At 43.6% G+C, this 26,797-nt stretch overlaps 1 protein-coding gene across 6 annotated transcripts in view; it reads right to left on the bottom strand.

The window, feature by feature from the left end:
* Positions 1 to 1,289: 1,289 nt before the first annotated feature.
* Positions 1,290 to 26,797, bottom strand: part of Gab1 (GRB2 associated binding protein 1) — a 114,304-nt gene continuing 88,796 nt past the window's right edge. For 3 of the 6 annotated variants that reach the window (XM_031340439.1, XM_031340441.1, XM_031340440.1), the window contains exons 4-10: positions 24,036 to 24,637; positions 20,160 to 20,245; positions 19,696 to 19,999; positions 10,142 to 10,235; positions 9,771 to 9,894; positions 6,074 to 6,196; positions 1,290 to 3,255 (exon numbers count right to left, since the gene is read on the bottom strand). In XM_031340439.1, the coding sequence (XP_031196299.1) occupies positions 3,097 to 3,255; positions 6,074 to 6,196; positions 9,771 to 9,894; positions 10,142 to 10,235; positions 19,696 to 19,999; positions 20,160 to 20,245; positions 24,036 to 24,637 (1,492 nt within the window). In that variant the 3' untranslated portion in view covers positions 1,290 to 3,096. Of the gene's footprint in view, positions 3,256 to 6,073; positions 6,197 to 9,770; positions 9,895 to 10,141; positions 10,236 to 11,523; positions 11,614 to 19,695; positions 20,000 to 20,159; positions 20,246 to 24,035; positions 24,638 to 26,797 lie in introns of all 6 variants that reach the window. The other 3 variants (XM_031340436.1, XM_031340438.1, XM_031340437.1) reach the window with 2 other exon arrangements.

The raw sequence follows: 26,797 nt of genomic DNA on the forward strand, positions 1-26,797 counted from the left end.
TTTCAATGTAGTGCAGGCTGGCCTTGGATGTTTGATGTTCCTGCCTCCACCTTCGAGTGCCAAGCTAACATTTGTGCTACTATGCCCAGTTGCCCATTTGTGCAGAGCTGGTGAGTAAACCTAAGGGTTGCTCATGCTCAGCAAGTACTCTACCAGGTATGGTGGTTTGAGTATGCCTGACCCATGGGAAGTGGCACTAGTAGGAGTGATCTTGTTGGAGGAAGTGAGTCACTGTGGTGGCTGGCTTTGACGTCCTACGCTTAAGCCCCACCCAGGGCAGAAGAGTCTCCTCCTGCCTGCCTTCTGATCAAGATGTAGAACTCTCAGCTCCTCCAGCACCAGGTCTGCCTACAGGCTGCCATGTTCCCACCATGATGATAAAGGACTGAACCTCTGTACTGTAAGCCAGCCCCAACTAAATGTTGTCCCTTATAAGAGTTGCTATGGTCATGGTGTCTCTTTGCAGCAATGAAACTCTGTCTCATAAGTTAAATTATGAAGATACCCTAAGAGGCAGCTTTAAAGAAAGATTTTTTTTTTTTTGCTTCTGGATTAATCATATACCATTGTGTCTGAAATCTATAACTATATTCATTTTTCACATAACACTCTTACACCTGTGTCACATGATTTGAGAGTTCAGGCACATGTCAAAGATTTTGGCTTTGTTACAGGACATTCAAGGTTGTGATAGTCTCTGGGCTACCAGAAATATGTATAATTATATTCAGATACCCAGGAATAGAATGAGCCATGTGTTTCCTTCCTTCTCTTGGATCGCCATGCATGCCTAGTGCCAAAGGATGTCAGAAGAAGGCATTTGGGTCCCCTAGAACTTGAGATATAGATGGCTGTAATCTACCATGTATGTTCTTGGTATTAAATCCTGGTCCTCTGCAAGAACAAGTGCTCTAACCACTGGGCAATCTCTCTGGCTCTCTACATGTCACGTTTCAGAGAGAATACATGCGTAATGACATTTTTAGAAAATGTGTATGGGTGTTTCACCTGCATGATGTCTGTGCGTGCGCTCGAGTGTATACTGAGTGTTGAGGCCGGGAGGGGAGCTGGGTTCCTGACTGGAATTTGGATGCTTGAGAGCTGCTATGTTGATGCTCAAATTGAAATCCAGTCTTTTTTTTTTTTTTTTACAAGCAGCCAGTGCTCTTAATCACTGAACCATCTCTCCAGCTCTAGTATGTATTTTTTGACATTTGTTGATTGCTAAAAATAAAAAAAGTACATTAAGAGAGAGAGAAAAAAAAAGGAACACAGCTCACACACCAAACTCAAACAATCTTTTTTATTTAAAAATCCACCTCAAAATTCAGTTCTGGGTTTTAGTTTTTGTTTTAAAAGAAGCAAACATTTAAAAGCATCTAATGTTACTATTCTACATTTTATCTAGTTATGAACACAGCTTGTGAACTGACTGGAAAAGCAAGCAAAGAACACAGATGAGGCACAGTACTGTGGCCAGTGGGCCAGAAAGCAGGGTGCATTGTGTAGTCAGGCAACAGGTAAGAGGTCTGAACGGAGAGACAAGCCTCAGCTGCAGACATTCTGTTCTCTGTGTCCCCTCCCGAGGCCACCAGTGAGCCTCAGATCAATGCAGAGACTTACTATGTGAACAATGGAAAATGCCAGCTGCTTTTCAAGTTATGAGGCAAAGTCTAGACGAGTAACTGCAGTGACACTAATTCAGAGTCAACATCCACAGCACACGATGTCACATGACAGGTGAGAGGCTCGAACCTTTCCTCTGTGGACTCTGAGACCTGGCTGGGTGGTGGTCACCACTACAGTGACCACAGCGTTGTACTGCAGCAAGGCTCTAACAGTTAGGGAACTGGGGCAGTGAGTAAAAATCACAGTACAAAAGTCTCAATTCATTCACTCACAAAAGCAGTAGGTGCTTGCTACATACAAGAATCACTTAAAATGACATTTCTTTTTAAAAAATGCAGATATAAAACATTAATTGCATAGGGATTTAAATATAAGGCCAAGAAGAATATTAAGTAAAAGAAAGAAAACCCTAGGAAGGGCACTATGGTGGGGGAGGGGAGAGAGAAAGAGAGAGAGAGAGAGAGAGAGAGAGATTCCTAAGAGTAGTAATCTTGAATTCCTGCCTAATTCATTCAAAATCACAGTATGTTGCTACAACTGACAGTGAAGGCCAACTGTTTCATTAATTCCAAACCAAGATCAGGATTAAGGAACACCTAACTGAAGCACTTTGTCTGATCCAATCACTGTATTAGCACATCAGTGCCCTGTGCGTACCTGACTAGTCAGTCATATAATCTACCTTTTGCAAATAATGTTTAATACACATGAACAGGAATAAGAGTGGATCATCAATCCATGCTGGATGACGTGTGGGCTTACTAGTGTAACTGAGAGGCAGGCAGTCATTTAAAGGTGCAAGATCCTACCCAGCAGAACCTCCACACAAAGAACCCAAACACTATAATTAACAAAACATGGCGAAGTCTACAATTAAACCCAAGTGTACATGAGCCAGACAACTCGGGCTTGACCCAGTATACACGCTGTCCCTGGAATTTCTGGAAAACAACAAAGGACAAGTCCAACTATGATCCTCAGCTTAAGTTAATGGCTGCCACCTTCGAGGGAAAAGCGATTTGTCAACTTACTTCTCGTTTTAATGGTGTTAGCCCTGTAGCTTCAACTGCAATTTCCAGAGTTAAAGTAGCTCAGCTTACTTAGCATTGTTATACAGAGTAGTGTGAGGAGGCAAAAGGACCTCCGGAGGAAATCCTGTTAGGGTAGATCGGGAAGACCCAAAGCAAGGTTTTAAATGGAAAGTGCATCAGTAGAGTAATACTACAGGTGTGTTAACTAGGGACAGATGCTTCTCTGTGAACTCAAACACTATTTCCTCAGGTTATTTACACGTTACAAATTCAATACCACACAGCACCATTCATAACCTAGTCTGCTTGAGCATGGGTGAGAGGTCCTTTTCTCTGCCCCGGCTGGCTCGAGGAGCCACTGAGAAGAGAAGCATCTTCACTTCGCATCACTCATTCCACTCAGATCTCGTCTGTCGGCAGTTCGGACGGTGTGGCTTCACTTCAGATTCTTGGTGGGCGTCTCAGACTCCGTGGACTGCCTCCCATCCGTCCACGCTTCCCTGGTGCTCTTCAGAGCTAGAGTCTTCTGTTGGTCTACCACAACGTAATCCACTCGCTCGTCTGCCATGCTGCTGCCAGAACCACTGTTCTTCTGCTAAAAACACAAGGAAATACCCCCAAAGGGCCATTTGTGAGTGTGGTTTTGAGTGAAACCCAAGATTTGAAATAGATACACATGCAGGGTGTGGTGGTGCACATCTTTCATGCCAGCACTTGGGAGGCATAGGTAGGTAGGTGGATCTCTATATTAGAGTTCAAGGCCAGCTTGCTCTATGTAGTGAGTTCCTGACCAGCAAAGGTTGCATAACAAAACCTTGCCTCAAGAACAAACAAACAAACAACAGTAGATGGATGGACATATGCAATCCTGGAATTTACATACACACAAAATGGCATTACCTCAGATTAATGGTATTGTCTGTCTACTCTCTAACTTGACACTGATTTCTCTTAATTTTAAAATTATATAGAACCATTCAAACTAATACTGCCATCACAGATGATACACATAGCAAATGTGCTTCATCGAGCACACAGAGCCACTCTCTTTGGCTTATGTTCCGATTTTTTTCCTAGCCTGGATCAGCACCAAACAGCTCTTTACTCTTTGTCCAAGGAAAGTACTTTTGGGGGCTGGAGAGCTGGCCCAGAGTTTAAGAGCACTGGTTACTCATCCAGACAGTGTATGTACATACATAAAAGAAATTCGTTTAAAAAAAAAAAACCTGTATTTTTGGCATTGTCTTAATGTACAACCAGATACACAGTAATGGAAAGCTGCCCCCTCTCTTCTCCCTCCCTCCCCCCCTCCCTCCCTCCTTCCCTCTCTCTCCCTCTCTCTCACTCACTCACTCTCTCAAGATTTACTTATTTATTTCATGTATTTCATACACTGTAGCTCATCTTCAGACTCACCAGAAGAGGGCATTGGATCCCACTACAGATGACTGTGAGCCACCATGTGGTTGCTGGGGATTGAACTCAAGACCTCTGGAAGAGTAGTCTGTGCTCTTAACCACCGAGCCATCTCTCCAGCCCAAAATGTATAGCCCAGGCTAGCCTTGAACTTGTGATCCTCCTGCCTCTGCCTCCTTCAGCAAATCCTACTGGAGTGTGCTACCACAACCAGCCCCTCTTCTCTTAACATGCAACTAGATACACAGTAACCTAACCAGCAGGGCGGGCAATGCTCTGTAGAGCTCCTAGACATAGACAGCAAGGACATTTCTAAAATGTGTGGGGAGGATGGGGATGGACCCACCCTCTGTGGGTGACCTATGGCAAAGGTCACCATGAATGTGGAGGGACACAATGCGGTGGGTGGGGGAGGATGTGGGGAAGGTAGGATGCTGAAAACAGGCTCCTGGTAAGCTTGAAGGAAGCTGATGTGAGCCTAGAGTAGTAATCTCAACAGGCTTATGTCTACACACACTCTCATGAAACTGTAAATTCAGCAGGAAACAGCTGAAAGGCAGCCAGAAACAGACAGGAAGTATTCAAAGGGTACATCTGACAGAACAAGAGTTTGACAGCCACAGAGGGTCCCCACTGGGTAAAGAGGCTCAGTCAAGAACTGATTTCAGTAGCTCAACTACCCTGACAGTATGACAGCCTTTTCCAACATGGTAAACAGCCTTGCTTGTTCTGGTGGAAGACCACATCACATTAACATGACTGCAGTGAGCTTTTTTTTCTCCGTACAAATAATGACATCTTCTGTAATCAAATCTTTCAAATTTTTTTCAACCTTATTTTCAGACTTTTTTTTTTTTTTCAGTTATCAAGACAGGGTTTCTCTGTGTAGCCCTGGCTGTCCTGGAACTCACTCTGGAGACCAGGCTGGCCTCGAACTCAGAAATCCGCCTGCCTCTGCCTCCCAAGTGCTGGGATTAAAAGCGTGCGCCACCACCGCCTGGCTCAACCTTATTTTCAGAATTCAAATACTATTAAAAATTATCTAATTATGTCACAGAAAAAAAAAAAGAACTGTGATCTCAACAAAACCTGTTTCTAAAATAAAGAGACTTCAGTTACACACAACCTGAAAAGAATTCACTACCAAAAGACCTTCATTACAGGGACTTCAAGAGGATGGGCTGCAGAAAATCCGAGCTACAAGAGGGAATGATAAGCAAAGGAGTAACACAGAGGAAAATGTAAGAAGATAGGACTCAAATAATGAAATAAGTCCGGTGATGCACCGGCTGGAAGGAAGGCTGGGCGGGTAAGGCTGTACACTGTTTTTACAGAGGAAGAGAACTGGTTCCAGGCACTCATGTGGCTCACAACCACCTGTCACTCCAGCTCCTGGGAGTTAATGCCCTCTTCCGTATCTCTGAGGGACACTGTACTCATGTGCATATACCCACATATAGGTTGAACATTAAAAAAACAAAAACAAAAACAAATGATGATGAAACTGTGTAACTGGCAGGTTTAATAGAAATTAAAATTTAAGACAAAACAAAATATGACTTGAGATGAGCCATGAGCCATGCTTTCCTTTTCTTCCTTTTTACAGAGAATTTCTCTGTAGCCTAGCTATTCTGAAATTCATTCTGTAGACCAGGTGCCCCTCAAACTCTGCCTGCCTCTGCCTCCCCAGTGCTGGGATTAAAGGTGTGGCTACCGCACTCAGCCAAGCCATATTGTCTTCATTCTAAAGACAGCAAAGCACTGACCATGATGAGCAGAAACTGTACAACTGATGGACCTCTACAGAGAGAGAACAAAACTTAAAACTGACCGGCCTCTACAGAGAGAGAAACAAATCAACTGACTTCATGATTTTGTTGCTGTGACTTAGGAATCAACAGTCACTAAATTTAAATAATCAGGCCCCCCATCCTTCCCCCAAGAGCATGGGCCCTCAAAATGTGCTTGAACTACCTAGAGAACACCGGATCACTTACCTTCCTTGGGGGCGTGGACTTCCCAGAATCCAGGTCTAAATCCAGGTATTCGACTTGTTTGTCTCCTTTGGGTTTGATCATAGGGCTGCTCCCCCCATCAAGGCTGTTGCTGCCAAAGAGATTCTAAAAAGAGAACAGCAAACAGTGGGCAGACACTCAGGAGATGCCCTCTTCTTCCACCCCTTCTTCTTTCCCCCGGGGCATGGGGAGGGTCACTACATTGTCCAAAATGGTCTTGAACTCCTGAGCTCTGAAGTTAAATTTAGTTAGACTAATACTCAGCCTGAGTAGAGCCTGGCAGTTTATGGCTGCGGCTGGAGGCAGTCCCCTTTCTCTGTGGTGCAGCCACTGCTAAGTGTCCCTTGCTCATAAATAACCTTACTCATGTTTACACAGGTAACCCTTCCCAGACACAGACATAAACTGCATGGCTCTGAAAGAAAATGGTCCCCCCACTGGCCCATAGGGAGTGGCACCATTAGAAGGTGTGGCCTTGTTGGAATAGGTATGTTACTTGAGGTCTCTTTCAGGTCTCGGAAGCTCAAGTCTGCTTCTGGCTCCGACATTCACTTCTGCTGCCTGCCCATTCAGAAGCAAAATCCTCATCTCTTTCTCAGGCACCATGACTGCCTGTTTTCCTTTATAAGAGTTGCCATGGTCATGGTGTGTCTTCACAACAATAGAAACCCTAACTAAGATGTGCGTGTGCACACATCCCCCCCCCCCCACACCAGTTATGAAAAGAGTAATAATAAAACAGTCAGACATTAGTCACAGACAGCTGCAAAAGCTCTAACAAACATTCTTAAAACCATACAGGTCTGGGTGTGAAAGTGAACTTTTAATTCTAGTACCCGGGAAGCTGATGAAGGAGGATTACCAATTCAAGACTGTCCTGGGCTACAACTGCATCATCATATCTCAAAACAAAGCAAAACAAAAGAAAATAATACATGTATGTACTTAGTCTCACTTTTATAGTGAGGGATCCTCATACTTCTTGCTTTCAAAGGGAAAGGAGGGGGAAGAATATGACTAAAATATATGGTACAAGAAATTTAATGAAGAATTAAAGATCTACATTTAACTTTTAGGTATTTAGAGAAGAATGAGTTCAGAGTACATTAACTAAAAGATGAGGATCATGACTCCGGTCTTTCCAGTAAGTTCTCTGCTTTCTCTTAGTCTGATGTCATTCTTCCCCAAAGAAGCATATGATAAAACTCTCTAGAATCAGGTAACAAAACCAGGAAGATAGAGGGCAGACCAACAAGTAAGACAAACAAGCTTGATGTGGAGAAACAGGAACAGACTTTGGCAAGAACTTTCAGACCAATGGCACAGCTCATAAGAGTTCAGGAACATCTGGATGCCAAATTAAAATGGCTGGCATCCCCCTTTCCTAGGTTATGAGACAGGAACCCTGAAATGTGCAATCACAGTCTTTTTGTCCTCGAAGGATACCATCTTTCACTCTCAGCTTGGGTGAGGGCAACACTCTGTGTCTAAAGGTGACCAATGCAAACACACCCACACCCCACCTTGCCTTGGCCGGGACAGTTTTTACATATTATAAAGCCATAAAAGAGAGGCATAAATCACTAGGATCTGGCACAGTTAATTCCAGCCAGCTGTTCCTCAAGAGAATTTGTCAGTACTCCTAACTGAACTCTCTGTCTAATTACCAGCAGAACTGGACTCAGCTTTTAGAGAAGTCTACTCCAGGCTCTGGCTCCAGGCTTAGGGAAGAACAGCTTGTCTCTACAGTAGCTTTCCATCCAGTGTTTTTCCCACACAGTTTTTAGAGAAACTCTTAAGATTCAGAGACTTGTTCTAGATATTCTCTATGTCAAGTAAAAAAAAAGAAAGCAATGGTGCTAGGTTTTCTAAAATTCTTAAATATAGGAAACTGAGTGATGCTTCTGTTATTAATAGGATCAGTTATGGCAGTAGTGTTGGACCATGACTAAAATTTAGGCCACCTAGTAAGAGTTCACTTGGTGGATGTGTGACTTGACCTTTATACACAAATCCTAACTTCTCTAAGACTATTAATTTGTTTACGCTGATTTAATAAACTAAAGAGTATGTTAGGTCCTGTGAATTCCCATGGCATTCCATCAGCACAGTGTTCCAAGAGTCAAGTGTTTGATGAACCTTGCTTCACAATCACATTCTCTTCTAATGAAGGGTTGTGAGGATCACTGAGTCTTGGCAGCTGGCAGCATGGGAAGCAGCAGACGGGACAGTTGACTCTTCAGTTGTATCTGGCACACAGCTATTTCCACTTGGGTCATTAAAAAATTAAGTCTATATGCATGTGTTTGTAGGTGGATGTTCATATGTGTGCAGGGACCTAAAGAAGTTACCAGATGCCCTGGGGTAGAGGTGCTTCTGTGAACCATCTGCAGCGGGTACTGGGAGCTAAAAGCAGCACGCACTCTCACTGCTGAGCCATTATTGCTTACTTGAATATTTTGAAAATCGATCACCTCATATTTCTTTGAACACATCAAGCAAGCAAAAGTACTTTCCTGCTTTAACATCAGGAGCTACATTTCCTCAGCTTGACCTCTGAATGTGATGTCTTTCTAGACTTCCCTTTTGTTTAACTGGAAGATTATCAGAGTTCTTCTGCATATGACAATTCCTCCTGACGCCTGTCATGACCTGAGCCTGAAGGATTTCACTGTAACACACTGTCAGTGGATTTTCTTGACAAATATTAAAAAACAGAGACTATGCCAGGCAGTGGTGGTGCAAGCCTTTAATCCCAGCACTTGGGAAGCAGAGGCAGGTGGATTTCTGAGTTCGAGGCCAGCCTGGTCTACAGAGTGAGTTCTAGGACAGCCAGAGCTACACAGAGAAAACCTGACTCAAAAAAACCAAACCAAAAACAAAACAACAACAAAACAGAGACTATGATAATGGAGTTTAGCTGGGATATGACTGTAAAGCAATGAGAATGGATGTGAAATATCCTTCTGAAGGTTACAATGAGGGGGTCACAATGGCACTCCTGAGACACTGTGAATTCTTCAAGAGATGGGGCCTTTTGTTTTGTTTTGTTTTGTTTTGTTTTGAGACAGGGTTTCTCTGTGTAGCCCTGGCTGTCCTGGAACTCACTCTGTAGACTAGGCTGGCCTCGAACTCAGAAATCCACCTGTCTCTGCCTCCTAAGTGCTGGGACTAAAGGTGTGCGCCACCACTGCCTGGCAAGAATTGGGGTCTTTATTTATGTCACCAGAATCATGGCCTGAAGAGGATGTGGGACTTGGGCTCCTTTTCTCACTGCACTACAGGTCATAAGGCCACTAGCCACAGCCATGTGTCACCACAGGCCCAAAGCAACAAAACTGAGCAATCACAGGCATACCTAACACTCCAAGTCAAACAAACCTTCTGTCTTTATAAGCTGATTGTCTCGGGAATTTGTTACAGCTATGGAAACCTGTAACAAAAGCTTTCATGTTTCTAATAGATTTACAAGTGTACAGACAGAACAACTTGACCATGGCTGGTGTTAAGACTGACGGTACTTAAGAAAGTATCATTTAAAAAAAAAACAGTCTTTCATTGTTTTTTCAAGTATAGGAAGAAAGATGTGAGGGTAGATATGTACAGACAGAACATTTTAAGCTGAACTGGTTTCAAAGGCCATCTCAGGTAGAAAAATGAACATGAGGTCTGCACGTACCGGATCTTCATTGGACAGATTTGGGTTCATGGGGACATAGTTCTCTTCACTGTCATGAGAGTCGCTGCTCGATGTGGTACTGTGCACAGAATCAGGCCGAGGGGACATGGGAAACCTAGAGGAGCTACAGAAATTAACATCATGAACCTCAAGGAACAAGTGTCAAAGCACCCCATATAAAAGTAAGTAGGAACATACTCTTTCTAGAATATTCATTAGTTTACTGTTACATATCGAACATTTTTATTATGACCAATGAAGATACTCTTGATTTGGGGGCTTCTCTAGACTCTTTTTAACCCATTTCCTTTGAAATAAGCAATTTTCATTGACTTGTTACTCCAATTCTGTGTTTTCAAGAAAACACTTACTCCCGAGCGAAGCTCCTGGTGATGGGGGATCTGACTGGGGCTTGCAGCTCTTCCCATTCTGACAGAGGTTTGATTTCTAAAGGTGCTGGCTTGGCTGAAAATAAAGGGAAGGAAGGTGTGAATGCACAGAACTTCACAAAATAAACAAGGCTCCCTCAGTGTTGCAATTCACACTTGGTAGGCAGCCATTGTCTTACATAGAGAACAAGGTCAATAGCAACAGAGTCCAACCTGAGGAACAAAAGGTAAGACAATGGTGCTGCTTGACCCAGCTCAAGGACTAACCTCTACTACTGCTCCTACTATACATGGCTTCAAGACAATGATGCTGCTTGACCCAGCTCAAGGTCCAACTTCTACTTGTAAATATAAATTAAATGAGAACGTAAAGGTGTGCTCCTTTAAAGATTCCCTGGGCACTGTTCTCATTAATGCATTGTTTTATGATTTCATCTTTGGGGGGGCTTAAATCATCTATATAAAACACATTCCCCACCACTGAAGTCTCAGTAAAGTTTCTCACATGTAAAATGATGTGTAGAAAGCACTAGAAACCAAAGTATAGAAACTTTGCTATACTCCAAACCAAAAGAATCATAAAAACCAAACCGAAACAAAACCTCCCAGGTTTTCTGACTTTGGGTTCAAAAATATGTAATCTAAATCAGCTACAGATCACACAGGCTCACAGCTCAAGCATAATGAAGGTACAGTTACTGAATCTGAGTTAAGAGCTTTCCTATCTATATCCTTAAAACAGTCACATATAGCATCCTAGGCTGAATAAAGGTGATTTTTGTTCTTTATGTTTCTTTTTTTTTCTTTTTTTCTTTTTTTGGTTTTTCAAGACAGGGTTTCTCTGTATAGTCCTGGCTATCCTGGAACTCACTCTGTAGACAAGGCTGGCCTAGAACTCAGAAATCCACCTGCCCCTGCTTCCCAAGTGCTGGGATGAAAGGCATGTGCCACCACCGCCCGGCCTTAAAAAGGTGAATACGAGTTTACGTGTCATGTCTAAGCCATGCCATAGTAAAAACATTGAAATTACATATACATATACAAAGACAGGAGACAACCTGGGCTCACAGCAGCCCACAAGCAGAAGCGAAACAGTGAGCTGCTGCCTAGAAAGGTAAGGGGTAGGTGTGGAGGGAGCCAAGCCTGACTGCAGAGCACATGTTATCAGCTAATCCTGGAGCTCACTCGCAGTTACTGTGAGGACGCAGGCCCACGGTGCATCTCAAGATGTACCCTCTTAGAACTATCACACTGGGGAGCAGTTGGCAATAGCAGCCCTACTTAAGCTTTCTTCCTTTTCATCTGAACAACAACAAAATACCATAAAAATAAATAAAATCCCAGTGCCCCATACAGGTACATACCCTTTCTTCTTGTAGCAAAGTCACCTATGGTTTGTGAATCAGTGCGCTCTAAACCATGGGGTTTGGGTCTTAACATTTTAGGACTCTGACCTAATTGGTAAAAAGAAGACTCTCTTATTAAAAATGTTATTTTTTAATTGGAAAATGGATTCTCTTACACAAACAATAAAAGAAACAGAGCCATGTGCATAAATGTGACATATTAAAAGCATAAACAAAAACTTATTAGCGAAAGACATCCAGTCTCGCTAGACACGATTCATGCTCAGTGCAGCAGAACAGAGGAAATGGCATGCGATGGCGTCACAGGCACAGTGGACGGGAGGGTCGGCTAAGTGGACAAGCAGCTGCTTGCTGTTCTTCACTTGAGGAGAGGAAGGAAGAACATGTGCCATGTTAGCATTTCTTCTAACATGTCAGACAACAAGACAATGTAAAAGGCAGAATGGGCGGGGCAGGTGAGGCTTCCCTTGGCTTCCTGCTTGGGGCTGAAGCCTTTTCACATGGTTCTGCAGGGAAGCCAGGTGGCTCACCTTCTACCTTCGACCTCAGTGGTCACATACTGAGTTAGTCAACTCAGGTCAAGGTGCTTCTTAGCACGCCTGTTCTTAGATGTAGATGTGGCTTGGACATGACCCATGTGAACAGCACGCACTACTGGCATGTGGAATGCCTAGTATGTAACCATCACAAACTGTTCCTGAAGTTATCTTTAGTTTGCTGTTTACTGATTGCCTCTCCTACATACTTTTCCAGAAGAACCCAGGGTGGCTTTACATTCCTTCTGACTTTTTCTCCTTAATATTCTTCAAATCTTTGGATTCCTTGTTTCTTTGTTTGTTGAGACAGGGTCTCCCTATACAGGCCTGGCTGCCACGGAACTCAAAGATCCACCTGCCTCTGCCTCCTCAGTGCTAGGATTAATTAAAGTCGTGAGCCACTATGCCAGGCTGTAGTCCTCAAATCTTATCTGAGTTTGGGGTTAAGTAATGGCTGTGGTCTTCCTGTGGTTTTTCATATTTCTTTAGCTTCATACTCCAACTGCCTGCAATTGCTGTCCAATGCTTAATGTACCACATGTCCAAAGTAGTTGCACTAGCAGGGCCAGCACAGGGAGCCTGGGGTTCAATCCTCAGAGTGGTATAGGAAGAGCCTGGCTCCCCTGAGCAGCTGCATCTAGTCTGAACATGTCAATGAAAAACAAACTTTTAACCGAGAGGCATTAAAATAGAAGGAGCGGTTGTCTAGGGAACTGAGACCTTTGAGAACACAGCCCTAATAGCTCTTGAGCAGAGTGACCTCATCGATGAAAAACAGTGAGGCTTGCTGGGCAGTGGTGGCGCAGCTTTTCATCCCAGCACTTGGAAGGCAGAGGCAGGTGGATCTCTGAGTTTGAAACCAGACTGTCTACAGATCAAGTTCCAAGACAGCCAGGGCTACATTGAGGAACCCTATCTCAAAAAAAACAAACAAAAAATAGTGAGGTTCTTAAAAACAGTAAGCTCTTTAAAAATCCATGCTTTAAAGGGGCTGGAGTGTCCACAGACAAATCAGAATCATCAAGGATCTGATAGCAGAGTGAGCTCACAGTCCTAACTCTCTGGGGTCTCATTGTATTAGACTTGTTAAATGCATAGCTATTTAAGACATGATTTTGTTTTGCTGTATTTTTTTTTAGGGGGCGGGGGGAGAAGTTTCAAATTAGTAACACAGAAAGTTCCTATATACATTTCCTTAAAGTTTCCTTTATTAAATTTTAATGTGGTAAAACAAAACAAAACAAAATCTATGCTTAGAGGAAGAAAAATAAGAACAAATTTACTATTTGTGAAGGTAGCACTCTCTCTCTCTCTCTCTCTCTCTCTCTCTCTCTCTCTCTCTCTGTGTGTGTGTGTTTGTAAGTGTGTCTGTTTGTGTGAAGGTGTTTGTGTGTAAGTGTGTGTAAGTGTGGAGGTCAGATGACAACCTTTGGCTGTCAGTCCTTGCCTGAGGAAGTAATCTTGGCAGGACTGGTGGGAACTCAAAGGTCAATGTTGCTTTAGTCTTCTCTAACTAGGAGAAGAAATTTCAAACTGAAAGACAGAAGAACCCAAGAGGCCTCAGTGGCTCTCACGTGTAGGACAGCACAATGGAGCATCCAGTTACTTTCAATGAATTACACCAGACATGAGCTGGTTCTGGCAGACAATATGGGGGGCCTTGGTGGAGTGCCTGGTGTGGTGAGATGCCGTTCTCCTAATACTCTTCTCAGGAAGTATTCGTGCTCTGCATTGGCCAGAATGCTCCCTGATCTTTCTCAGAATGCCCAGCCCACCATGGCTTCCTGAACCTGTGCCCATCATCTCCACATGAAGCTTGCTAAGTTCTATTTTGTAAGACTGGCTTGACAGACACCATGGCCCTTGACCATGCTGAGGATTTCTGAGGGTCAGGCATTATCTGAACTCATCATCCCCTCTGAACTCATCCTCCCCTCTCCAAGCTTTCGAAAGAAAGTATGACCAGAACAAATATTCAAGTGGTTGGTCGCTGAGAAGTGAAGGTGCAGAGGGACTTGAGGATGGTGACAGTACTAACAGAATTGGAACCCTTTGAGTCCAGGTGGAGGTGTCACTTTTTTTTTTTTTTTTTTTTTTTTTTTTTTTTTTTTTTTGAGACAGGGTTTCTCTGTGTAGCCCTGGCTGTCCTGGAACTCACTCTGTAGACCAGGCTGGCCTTGAACTCAGAAATTCACCTGCTTCTGCCTCCCAAGTGCTGGGATTAAAGGCTTGCACCACCACTGCCCCACCGTGAGGTGTTCTTATGTCCATGTGTTTCCTCCTGCCTGGAATCCCTATCAAAGTCATGCTATGCATAGTGAGTCTTCCGAAGTGCACTTAAAGCGCTCCATAGATACCGCCTTCACAATTAGGATAACTCTTGTTAGTTTTATTCCAATTCCTCATGTGTCCTGAGGAAAACAACTTTCTCAACAATGATCTCCAGGCAAAAAGAGCCTCAGTACAGCTCCACTATCCCAACCAACGACCAAGAAGATCTGGGTGTGGAAAACTGGGAAAAGTTCCTACTATGGGAGATGATAAACAAATGTGATATAGCAAAGTATAATTATTTTATTTTAAATCAGAATGAAACATCTAGTGCCAACTGACTGCCACTGTCTGCATAAAGTCCTTCACCAGAGTGCTCAGAATGAGGCCTAGCCCCGTCAGCCTGCATGAGGATGCCTCCTCAGGATGTGAGGTTCTTCTTCCTTTCCTGTGCTCTCCTACTGTCTTGGCCATCCATGACCCTGAGCAATCCCCTGTTGGGAAAGGTCTTCCTGCCACTTACAGTACTGAGCTCCAGTACCCCAGCTCTACCTCCTCTCTCTTGCACCAGCACCAGCCCTCACTACCCTCCTCCACCCCCCTTTATCAGACTGGGCTTAGGAGAGCTGCCCCTTAGAGTGACAAAAGCTAACCAGCTGTCTTCCCAGGCATTCATGCATGTGTGTTTACCCTTCCATCTCCTCTGTCAAACCTAGAGGGTGAGCTTCTCAGGGAAGCGACCCTGTCTCCCCTTGGGTTTATAGACTCTACCTGAGCAAAGGGGGTTTACTGAGGGTAAGCTCTTAGCTCTCTGATAAACAAACTTCATTTATACTGAAGTAATTTTAGAAGTGTTCAGCTTGAATACAGTCAAGGTCATCACATACGAGTCCCATCTCAAATACACAGGTGTAAGCCTTTTTGGAAAGCCTTGCATATGAATAGTCTCCTGATAGGTAATGCCGACATAGATTCAATGCAAGCCCCACATACTAATGGTCTCCTGATAGGTAATGGCTACATAAACTCAAGGCTACACTAGAACTTCCTGAATTGGCCTCTAATAATGCAGGCATACTATTCTAAAGTTGCAGGACTATTTCCAATGGGTATCCCAAAACTAAGGTGGAAGAAAAGTAACTTACAAGGTTACTCCCTTGGCTAATTTCAGCAGGTGACTTGAGGCAGGGTTGTAAAAGAAAAACATTTGTAGCCGGGCAGTGGTGGCGCACGCCTTTAATCCCAGCACTTGGGAGGCAGAGGCAGGTGGATTTCTGAGTTCGAGGCCAGTCTGGTCTACAGAGTGAGTTCCAGGACAGCCGAGGCTACACAGAGAAACCCTGTCTCAAAAAACAAACAAACAAACAAAAAACAAGAAAAACATTTGTACTTGTTTTAACTATGTGAGGAGGAATATAATAAATACTATAGTAACTAACAATAAGTTAAGACTATGCTATAGGAACATATTCAATACTTCCTTCCTTTAAGCTCTAACAAGTGTATCCACAGTCTGACTTAGGAATTAAACATTAACTCCTGTTTATGAAGATTTAGTAAAGGGAGGCAGAGAGGTGGGTCAGTGGGTCAGTGGGTCAGAGCGCAGGCTGCTCTTGTGGACGACTGGGAGTGACTCCCAGCACTGACATGGTGGCTCACAACAGTCTGTAACTCCAGTTGCACACTAGATCTGATGCCCTCTTTGGGTTTACTCAGTCACTAGGCACCTACTTGGCGAATATAAAGAATTTAAAATATCTTTAAAAAGATTAGTTAAGGTACTAGTACCACTCATCTGGTCTTTAAATATTTATTACCTTATGAGCATAATTTTAAATGATATTTAATGATATTTAAAAGCTTCAAGGGCTCGCTTTTTAAAAAGTTAGAATGATAAAATCTCTATACAAATAGACTCAGGAGAAGAAAACACTACCATCTTGGGTGGCTCCTGCCTCTGGAATGCCCCAGGAGATGGAAGCAGCAGAAGCCAGGTGAGCCCAGTGGTTAAACAGGGTCCTTTGTGTCATGGCTTACTTTTACTGAAACCCAATAGATATTTTATAAAAAATCTCCAACCCTCACAAAATTCCTTTTCCATTAGAAATACAAAGGTGTGACAGCCACTCAAACTGTTCCGCTCGGTCTCTACAAAGTGACTTCTCTGTTCTTCTGGTATCTCATACAATATGCTTAAAGCTCTCCTTATTAAATGCATGCACAATCTTGTCTGAAACAAAGACTACAGGGACAGCATCGTGAACTCTGAGCTAGTGATCAAGCTGTGACAGCTAACAGCTGGGGACACACCAGGTGTCTGCACACACAGCACCTCTGTACTTCTGCAGCTTCACACTGTAGGAAGCCTTTGAAAACTGGCCAGCATCGAGTGTATACTGGGGCAGAAACAAGATGAGGCTGACAATTGTTTGTTGTGGACTCTTCCAAAGGGAGCAACTGAAACAAACAAATACCCAGCTGGCTAAGGCTCTGAGAGGAGTCAGGCGCACCTGACACAATCGTATTTGAATTTGTAGTTACAAAACTCATCTCTTCCTACGCAGAGTGAAAAGAATATCGTGGCCCAAATGGGACACACGCTCCCAGCTCACACATATCCAAGGATAAGTTTAGTGGTGAGATTATAATTTCAGCTTTTATTTTATTTTTTTAGTGTTTTGAGATGGGGTCTCACTGCATAGCCCTAGCTGGCTTGGAACTTACAGAGATCTGCCTGACTCTGCCTCTAGAGTGCTGGCTGCGTCCAGGTGGAATCTGGGTCTTATTTATTTTATTTTATTTTATTTTGGTTTTTCGAGACAGGGTTTCTCCGTGTAGCCCTGGCTGTCCTGGAACTCACTCTGTAGACCAGGCTGGCCTTGAACTCAGAAATCCGCCTGCCTCTGCCTCCCAAGTGCTGGGACTAAAGGCGTGCACCACCACCACCCGACAGAATCTAGGTTTTAAATTGCTTTTCTTAACAGTTATACTTTTCCAGGCAAAGTATTCCAGATTGCAGCAAACACCGTCATAGGCTTCCTCTCAGGAATCCTACTGATTGAAATTAAAGGTACAAAAGAAAAGTAAAACCCCGTTTACTAATATTAAATTTCAATAGCCTCTTTAACCTTCAGCTAAAACTGTCCCGGGATGTAGTCCCCTGAGTGCTCTTTGTCAGCTCATCATGTATCTAAGCAGATATGCCAAAAAAAATTATGGCAATGAAATCACAGTGTGGTGCTGGGAATGGGGGTCCTGCCCTTTTCAAGTTTGCCTAGTTTTTAGAAGAATAACTGTTTCCAAAAGTGATCCAAGCTTCCTTTGTTCTATTCCATGGAAATAATGTGTGCTGCTTTTACTTTTTAAAAAGGGATCTCAAAGCCAGGCAGTGGTCCCAGAACTTAGGAGGTAGAGGCAGGTGGACCTCTGAGATTGAGGCCAGCTTGGTCTGTTGGACAAGTTCCAGGTCAGCCAGAACTACACAGAGAAACAAATAAAATTTCTATACTTTGTGTCTACAAGATATGTATTGATTTTTCAGGGACCTGTGGACCAATTACAGATCCCGTCATGTTCACTTACATTTTATGTCACAAAGAAAACAATTAGTGAGATTTCTAATTGAGTTAAAGAAAAAGACAAACAAAAGGGATAAAAAGGCTGTGGCACTTATACCCTTTCTAAGACAACTTCAGAGGGTGGCCATGAAGCATGGGTATCTGAAGGCGGTGGCACTCATACTCTTGCTAAGACAACTTCAGAGGGTGGCCATGAAGCATGGGTGTCGGGGAGTCTATGGCTACCACACGGGACCATTCTCACTGTGTGAGACCAAAGGTAGGCATCTGTCCCACCAACAACCAGACAACTGTGTGCAAGGATAACCTGGACCACTCAAGTGATCTCTAAGAATCTGAAGCCTGAAAATGACAGAGGCATCAGAGGCAGATGTTGACAGGGCAAGGGCCAAGGAAGGATCCAGGCGGGAGGACTGAGGCCACAGAGAAGTGCTGCAGGCCAAAGGGTGCAGAAAGCCGAACCCAGTCAAGGGAGAGAACACAGAGAGGAGAGGAGAAAGAAAAGGGAGCGGACAGAGAAGATGCAGTGATGGCCCCACAAGACAAGTGCACAGGGCAAAGATCACATATTACCACGAAGTACAGCAGACATACATCCTTTCTTACATAAGAATAAAACCAAACCCTGTTAGTTTGAAGAAGTCCGAGTCTCCCGCAACTATAACATAATTGGTGTTAATGATTTAAGCCCAGGTTAATAAGAAGTTTGCATAAACATTACATAATTTGCATAAACATTGCTATAAATTACATGTGGCTTTTCAAATGACCTTAATTCCTCTGCAAGAAGTCAGGAACCTATCAGTCTACCGCAGGCTCTAACTTTACTTAGTTATGAAGATTAGACCACATACTAACGGTGTGCTGAGTACAGTGTGCTGTGTTTAAAAGACTTAAGCCCAAATTTGTTTTGTTTTGTTTTTGAGACGGGTGCAGCTCTGGCTGACCCAGAACTATGTAAACCAGGCTGGCCTAAAATGGCAGAAATTTACCTACCTCTGTATCCCAGACACCAGAATGAAAAGCTCAGGCCACCATGCTTGGCTTGAACCTAAGTTTTTGAAACTTGAGGAGACATTACCCAAAGTGACTGAAAGCTTCCTCTGACAAAGAGGACCAGGCCTCACAAGCTCCCCTGCTTCAGAGGTCAACTCTCTTTACATCGTCCAGAGTAAGCGCCACGCAGCCAAGGCAGACTTTTTTTTTTAAGTCATAATGTGGGTAAAGAGAAAGGCTATATAGACAGCTTAACTATTAATAACCACATCAAATGCATTATTATCTAGAATCTAATTTAAGCAAAGCAAGATCTTATCTAGTGTTAGGCTTGGTTTGCTATGCTTTACAAAAGCAAAAGAGCTGACAGAAATTAACAACAACAAAACAATCAAGACACCGACACACATACAACCTGAGATTTCAGGTCTCTCTTGACATGTGTGAGTGTCATACATCAGTGGAGGGGACAGTCAGGCAAGGGTCAGGAGCTCCACGTATATCCTCTGAAAAGAACATTTCAGGTTCTCCTGGTGCTTGCCTGCTTCTGCCATTGCTCTGGGCAGTCTCAGTTTGTAAGCTCTGTCATAGGTCTGAGGAGACCTAGACATGCCACCTGGACATCAACATATTCATTTACAAATTGTAGGATTTCTGGACTTAAGCTAAGGACCCAGGCTACAGAAAGTGCTTCGGCACAGCCCCACACCAGCTTCATGTTTAGGTGCAGTTAAATGCAGCCCCAACTGCATGCCCCCACCTACCCTTTGCTGGCCACACCCCCTTACCTTTTCTGTCTGGCTTGAGGTTTCTATCCACTGGGGGTGGTTCACAGTCAGCAACAGGAACTGGCCTCCTGGGAGGGGTCTTTGGGCTGGACCTGAAGCCCATATGAGCAGGAGGAGGGACTTGCATCCCAAATGAAGAAAAATCAAAGGTCCCAGGGGTCATTGGCACATAGTTTGGCTCCAGAATTGGCTCCGTAAAACTGCTGGAATGTTGTCGCGGTGGCGAGTTGGGGTTCATAGGAACGTAGTTCTCATCCAGTTCTTCTCCTGAGACACCTCCCGCTGTCAACACGTTTTTGATTTTCTAAAACATACATACATTTCTCTTAATAAGCAAAGCCACTGTCACACACAACTATCGTCGTCGGTTCCTACGGAACCTGTAGTAACTTTCATTTCATGGCCGCATTTAGAGTCTAGGAAAGAGTCAGAAAGTGGCAAGGCCAGTGGTCAGTCATACTTACATACTGGCTATGGAAGCCTTCCAGGGAACTACATCTATCGCTTGGAAAGGTCCGTGGGATATCATAGCAATCTTGAGAACTAGTATCTGGAATTAAGAAAAGTGGTCAGCTTCTGTTCTCATGTTGCCAGCTCGAAGGTGCTCTCTCTCTTCACACTTGTCCATGCACACGCATTTGTCAACCCCGAAAGGACACTCATCAAGCAGGGTCTCTAACTGGCACATCAAACACACACCTATATGTTTACCAATATTATCATCTTACTATGACAGCAACTGAATGCCCAAGCCTGGCAGGAGAAGAGTATCTAAAGATGGAGAAAAGAAATGATATCCATTTTGAGCCACTAACTTATAACTAGGTTATTTAGACTGTTTGAAATCCCAGCAACGAAGGATACTGAGGCAGTGTGTGTGTGTGTGTGTGTGTGTGTGTGTGTGTCCCCATCACACAGTGACCATCACACAATGGTTATTAGTGTCCATCACAGTGTTGATCAAAGTGTGATCATTAGTGTCAATCACACAGTGACCTTCACATAGTGTTCATCAGAATGTTCACACAGTGTCCACCACACAGTGTCCACCACACAGTGACCTTCACACACTCCCCGTCACACAGTGACTACCACACAATGTCCATCACACAGTGACAATCACATTGGTCATCACATTGTCCATCATACAGTGTAAATCACTCAGTGCCCATCACAGTGTTTGTGTGTGTGTGTGTGTGTGTGTGTATGAAGTTCAAGGTCATCTTCAGGTACATTGTGAGTGAGATAGGGCTACATGAGATCCTGTGGCAGGGTCAAAGGAAAGGGTAGGGAGGGGAGAAGGATGGGGGGAAGGAAAGAAGGAAGGAGTAGACAATTTCAAATAGGTGTTAGAAGGATGAACATATAGCAAATAAAGTATTTTTATTGTATATTAACGCTTTAGCTTTTTGTTTGTTTGTTTGTTTGTTTTGTTGTTGTTTTTTCGAGACAGGGTTTCTCTGTGCAGCCCTGGCTATCTCGGAACTCACTCTGTAGACCAGGCTGGCCTCGAACTCAGAAATCCTCCTGCCTCTGCCTCCCAAGTGCTGTGACTAAAGGTGTGCGCCACCACTGCCTGGCTACTCTAGCTTTTTGGCAACAGCTAGAAAACTCTACCACAAGATACAGAAATGCTGACACATAGATTTAAGGGCATGTGCACTTAATATCTGATTTAAAAAAAAAAAACAAAAAACAAAAAAAAACAAAGTTGCCAAAAATACACACAGGAGAAAACATGACATCTTCAACAGATAGTAGTGGGAAACTGGATATCCATCTGTATAACAGTGGAAGTAGATCCCAGGAGCTCATTCTGTAAAAACCAACTCTAGTGACTCAAAAACCTTACAGAGGGATGCGACCTGACATCCAGAGGTAACTGGAGAAGAAAGAAGGGAAAGCAGTCCTGTATGTGCACAGGCAAGGGTTGCTCTCAGTAGGATCTCAGCCACCCAGCACATGGAACCAACAACTGACAAACAAGACCTCATGAAATTTCAAAGGCCTGCGGAGGGAGCAGTGATCAGGTAAAGTCAGCCTGAGCGTGGGAGAGAACTTCTGCCAGCTGTATACCCAACATGGCTCAAAGCAAGAACGAACTAAAAACTAAATAAGAAAACCCAGCCAGTAAGTGGGCTAACTAAAGGAGTATACAGCACCCAAACAAGCACGCACGCACGCACGCACGCACGGTTTAACAACCTCAATAGCTGTCAGAGAATTGCAAATCAAAACTACACTAAGATTTCTCCTTACCCCAGTCAGAATGTTGGTCATTAAACAAAAACAAACAAAAACCCCAAACTACACCAAATCTGTGCCCTCCTCCAACACTCACTCACATAAAACAACAACAACAAAACCTAACAAGTGTTGGCCGGGACAAGGACAGAAGATATCAAGGATCTTCAGACATCACTAGTGGGAACATAAAACAGACCAACTATTATGAAAATTGGTATGGAAGTTGCCTAAAAAAGTAACTAAGTAAAACCATATCTACCACACAACCTCATGACCATCCCGAGTACGTGAGAGTGGCAGATCAGAGAGTCTTCACCACAGCCATGCAAACTAAGCCATGCAGCAGCCAGCAGAGTGTCAAACAGCAGAAGACTGTGTAAGGAAAGCTGGGCACCTATTCCCAATGGATTCTTTTCCTCCTTAAACAAGAATGAGTTTGAGCTGGCCAGATGGCTCAGCAGATAAAGCTAAGCACTTGCTGCTGAGTCTGATGGCCTGGCCTGAGTTTGTTCTCCAGGACCCACACGGTGGAAGGAGAGAACCAACACATGAAAGCTGTCCTCTCATCTCCTATACAGAATAAACTACTAAATAAAGGTAAAAAGCAAAACAAAGCAAAGAATGAAGTCATGCCACTTGCTAGAAGGTGAAACACGAGATTAAGATAAGCTAATAAGATATTAAGATATTAAGCTAATAAGATATTAAGATAAGCTAATCTCATAGAGAATGGTTATTGGATTTTATATTGATATGCAAAATCATATTTACTATGAAACTTGACACAAAACTGCCACAGAGATGAAGGGAACTAATGGGAACAGGGAGCATGAAGGAAAGGGAAGGCAGAGAAGGGACAAAATGCTCAACACACAGGGTTTACACTGTACAAGCATTCTAGAACCATGGAGAACAAAGCTAGAGCAATTCCACACTTGAGGCCTTTAGCTTGTGTTTGCAGGCTTTATGAGATAAGACAAGCACATCCACTGTCAGCTAAGCTGAAGAGAGAGAGGAGACTCTGTGCTCTACAAATTGAAAAAGTCAAATCACAACAATGGTTTCCCTTGAACAGCGTCATTGCCTATGAAGACAAAAATGTAAAAGCGGCTGATTGAGGGAGAAAGGAAGGAAGGAAGGGGAAAACCTCAGAGATAGGACATAGAAATAGTCATGGTGGCACACAGACACAGGCAAGGACATCACTAGGAGTGTTTCTGTTCAGACAGCCTACCTCTACAGAAGCCTAGGAAGTGGGAGAGAAACGAGGTAGGAAACCATAAGCCCATACTTTTCCAGGCATGAGATGATCCAGCTCTTTTTCTTCTAAGAGAGCAGGCATGCAAACATGCATGCACACAGGCAGACAGGCAGACAGACGGACAGACATGGACACAGGCAGACACATACAGACACATCGACCCAGATACCCACACAAAGACACACATACAGATACACAGATACCCCCACACAAAGACAGCCACCAACACATAGGCATCCACACAAAGACACACACAGATACACATAGAGACACAGGCAGATAGACATAGACAGATACACACACAGACACCTGCCACCCCCTGAACACACACACACCCTCCAGGGATGTACTGACTCTGCTATCATGGCTACATGTGTGGGAGCTGCAGAGGTGCAGAAAGAAAGTGACAAATACCCTTTACTGCCAAACTATGCTGAAGAGAGCAATTACTGAGAAAATGGATTTTCTTCTTGCATATGTACATATATGTGTGAATGAATGTGATGTGTGTGCACATGTGCATGTGGGTTCAATTGCTTGTGTGCCTTCAGAGTGATTGGATACCAGAGGAGGATGTTGGGTGTCACACTTTGTCTTCTTCTCCTGAGACAGGATCTTTCTCTGAATCTAGAGGTAGGCTGGCAGTCCACAAGTGTCAATAATCCTCCTGTCTCTGTCTCATACACATCGCTAGGATCACAAACATGAGAGGGCACTAGAACCTAAGCGTAGGTCCTATGCATGTGCAGAAAAGGTTCTTACCCATGAAGCCATGTAGAAATAGGCTTTCTATCACTGACCCCTAAAAGAGCAGAACCTGACAGAGCTTTACCTTTCCGCAACTTGTTCAAATCCACGGTGGAAATGGTATTACTTCGGGAGGGCGGCATGCTTGCTGTAGGGATACTGTAACTGCTGTCAGTGTCTGAGGCTGTGCGTGGGACACTACACGTTTCCACAGGAGACCGGTCATGAGTTGGATGTGGCTTTGGTGGCCGAGGTGGGGGGATATCAGGAATGGTGTCCAACTTTGATGACTGTCCCAATGTGCCTTCTGGAAATGTCCGTGGAATCTGGTAAGTATTACCAGGTGTTGGCGGAATGTCGTAACTAATAGATACATGCCTCATCTGAGTTTCTACACTTGAAGTCCCAGATGGGGTGTTGAAAACGTAAAGCTCTCCATCTGTCTCAGTACTTGAGGGAGATTCCTTTGGCAACACATCATGGGAATAGCTCCTGGGCAGGTTATAGAGGCTGGTCTCTCCAGAGACAGATGTAACCCGGGATGGTGGGCAGTCATACATCATTTGCTGCTGGAAAAAGCCATTCATTCCGTGTTTGCTCTGGGAGGAAGCAGGAGCCTTATGGGAAGGGACGTTGTCATTGCAATCTGTCTCAGAAGAGGTGGGCTTCGCAGAGTCAAAATGGGCTCTGAATGACAAAAAACAAAACAAAACAAAACAAAAAAAAACCCAAAACCACAGTCAGGTCAGACAGATATAGTTTTGACACATACACTGTAGCTCAGCAATCAAGACACATTTTATTTGTTAGATTTTTTTTTGTGGTCCATAAGATTCAAAAAGCACAAATATTCTTTAGTTGTTTATACTTATAAACCAACAAAACTACCATCACCACGCTGCCAGAGCATCCTCAGTAATTCCTGCCCTATATCTGCCCGTGCCCCAGGCTCCACCAAGGAAATACACACACACACACACACACACACACACACACACACACACACACACAAAGTTAAAACACAAGAGGGGTGTGTGTATGAGCTGAGTCCTGGCAGATAAGAGTGTGTGAGCAAACTCCCCTATGCTTGAATGTATAAATATTTTATACTTATTTTATCTGGCTTCTTGAGAAAGTTTACTTTGAGAGCTCCCAGGGTGACTGAATCTCGGGACTGTGTCCTCAGTAATCTGTGTATCTTCACAGCACCTAATATACTAGTGGGCACGAGGTGGGGACTTCATAAATACTGGTTATTTAACCGTCCCCACGGCCGAGTATCTACTCAGTAACTTGGAGAATAATCTCTCCTGCGGTAGTAATGGTGTTGTACCAGTGAAATCAATGAAAGGCACTGTCATAAAAAGAAAGTACACCAAACACTTTCACTGATCAGCTGGATTCTTAAAAAACAAAACAAAAGAAAACAAAACAATCACACCAGCAAGTAACAGTGAGTCGCCATAGAGGAGAGTATCAGTTAGTCGTGCACAGGGCACAAGCTCCCAAGTGTGATGCTTCAATGCTCACAGCAAACAAGCACAGTCGAGTTAGCATTTGAAAGTATTAACTAGTGTTGACTTACACAATTTTCTTGCTCTTACAGGTAAAATACCATTATAACAAACAGACAAAACCATCCATGGAATGTTCCCTAGCTCCTTCCACTACCCCGTGGAATGATTCATAGAAAGCATTTATGAGAGTTTTAAGTTCTACATAAATTTTTAAAACAACTACTCTGCAATCTTATTCTAACTAATAATCACTTTTTAACCAAAGAATAGAAATATTTTTGTTACATAAACAATAAAGCTACTGCCAGGCGGTGGTGGCGCACGCCTTTGATCTCAGTACTTGGGAGGCAGAGGCAGGCAGATTTCTGAGTTCAAGGCCAGCCTGGTCTATAGAGTGAGTTCCAGGACAGCCATGGCTATACAGAGAAACCTTATCTCAAAACCACTAACCCCCTCAAAAAACCAATAAAGCTTAATTCCTTAACACCATATTTTATAAACCTCCCTTGTGCGTCATTTCTGTTTTCGCACAGTGAAAAATATTCCAGTTGACAGTGCTGTCACCAATGGTCACAGGTTGTAAGCAGTGGACACTAGCTTGTTTGATTTTCTTTTCCTGTTGCTTCTTCAAATAATTAAGTAACTGTCATTCAATCTCCTCTGCCACTTTATGCCCTTTAACTTTTTCAATATAAAATGCCAAAGATGATCAAGTTAAAATATCTTCAAGCTCAGCACAGGAAAGGCGCGCGCATGTGCGTGTGCACTCACACACGTGTGCATGTAGGGGGTGGCGATGATACTCTACTAAGGATCTGGAAAAGGCTTTTTGGACCCTCTGGGTCAGGCATACACTCCACGTATCTCTATTTTAAAAGTTTTAAGTCACGGCTTGGAGTCAGCACTGCTCCACGGCTGGGGAGGAAGGTTTGAAAGGTTCACAGCTTGTAGCAGTATATTTGATTTCACGAAATATCATTGCCTTCCGGTCTGCCTAGCCTCTAGGATTTGCCATAACGGGATTTTACCTGTATGATTAGTTTCTCACACAGATCCAAAACTACAGCGCACTCACTGCATTGGAATCACTTTGCTTTCAAAATCTTCTAGTAGTAGGTACTCCTCTCTTTCTTCAGAAACAAAAGATGGCCCTTGGCTGGTTTACAATCACATAAGAAATGGAGCAAGGTCACCATTTACAAATCAGTGACATCTGTCAAGCAAGTAACACTGTGAGTCCCTAATAAAGACTCTGAGACCCTTTCCAAGTCAGCCTTGTAGGCACAACTGTGATCTGCCATGTTGGGAGAAAGTGTCAAGTACAAAAGGC

Source organism: Mastomys coucha, unplaced genomic scaffold (genome assembly GCF_008632895.1).
Source record: "Mastomys coucha isolate ucsf_1 unplaced genomic scaffold, UCSF_Mcou_1 pScaffold22, whole genome shotgun sequence".
NCBI classification, from domain to species: domain Eukaryota; kingdom Metazoa; phylum Chordata; class Mammalia; order Rodentia; family Muridae; genus Mastomys; species Mastomys coucha.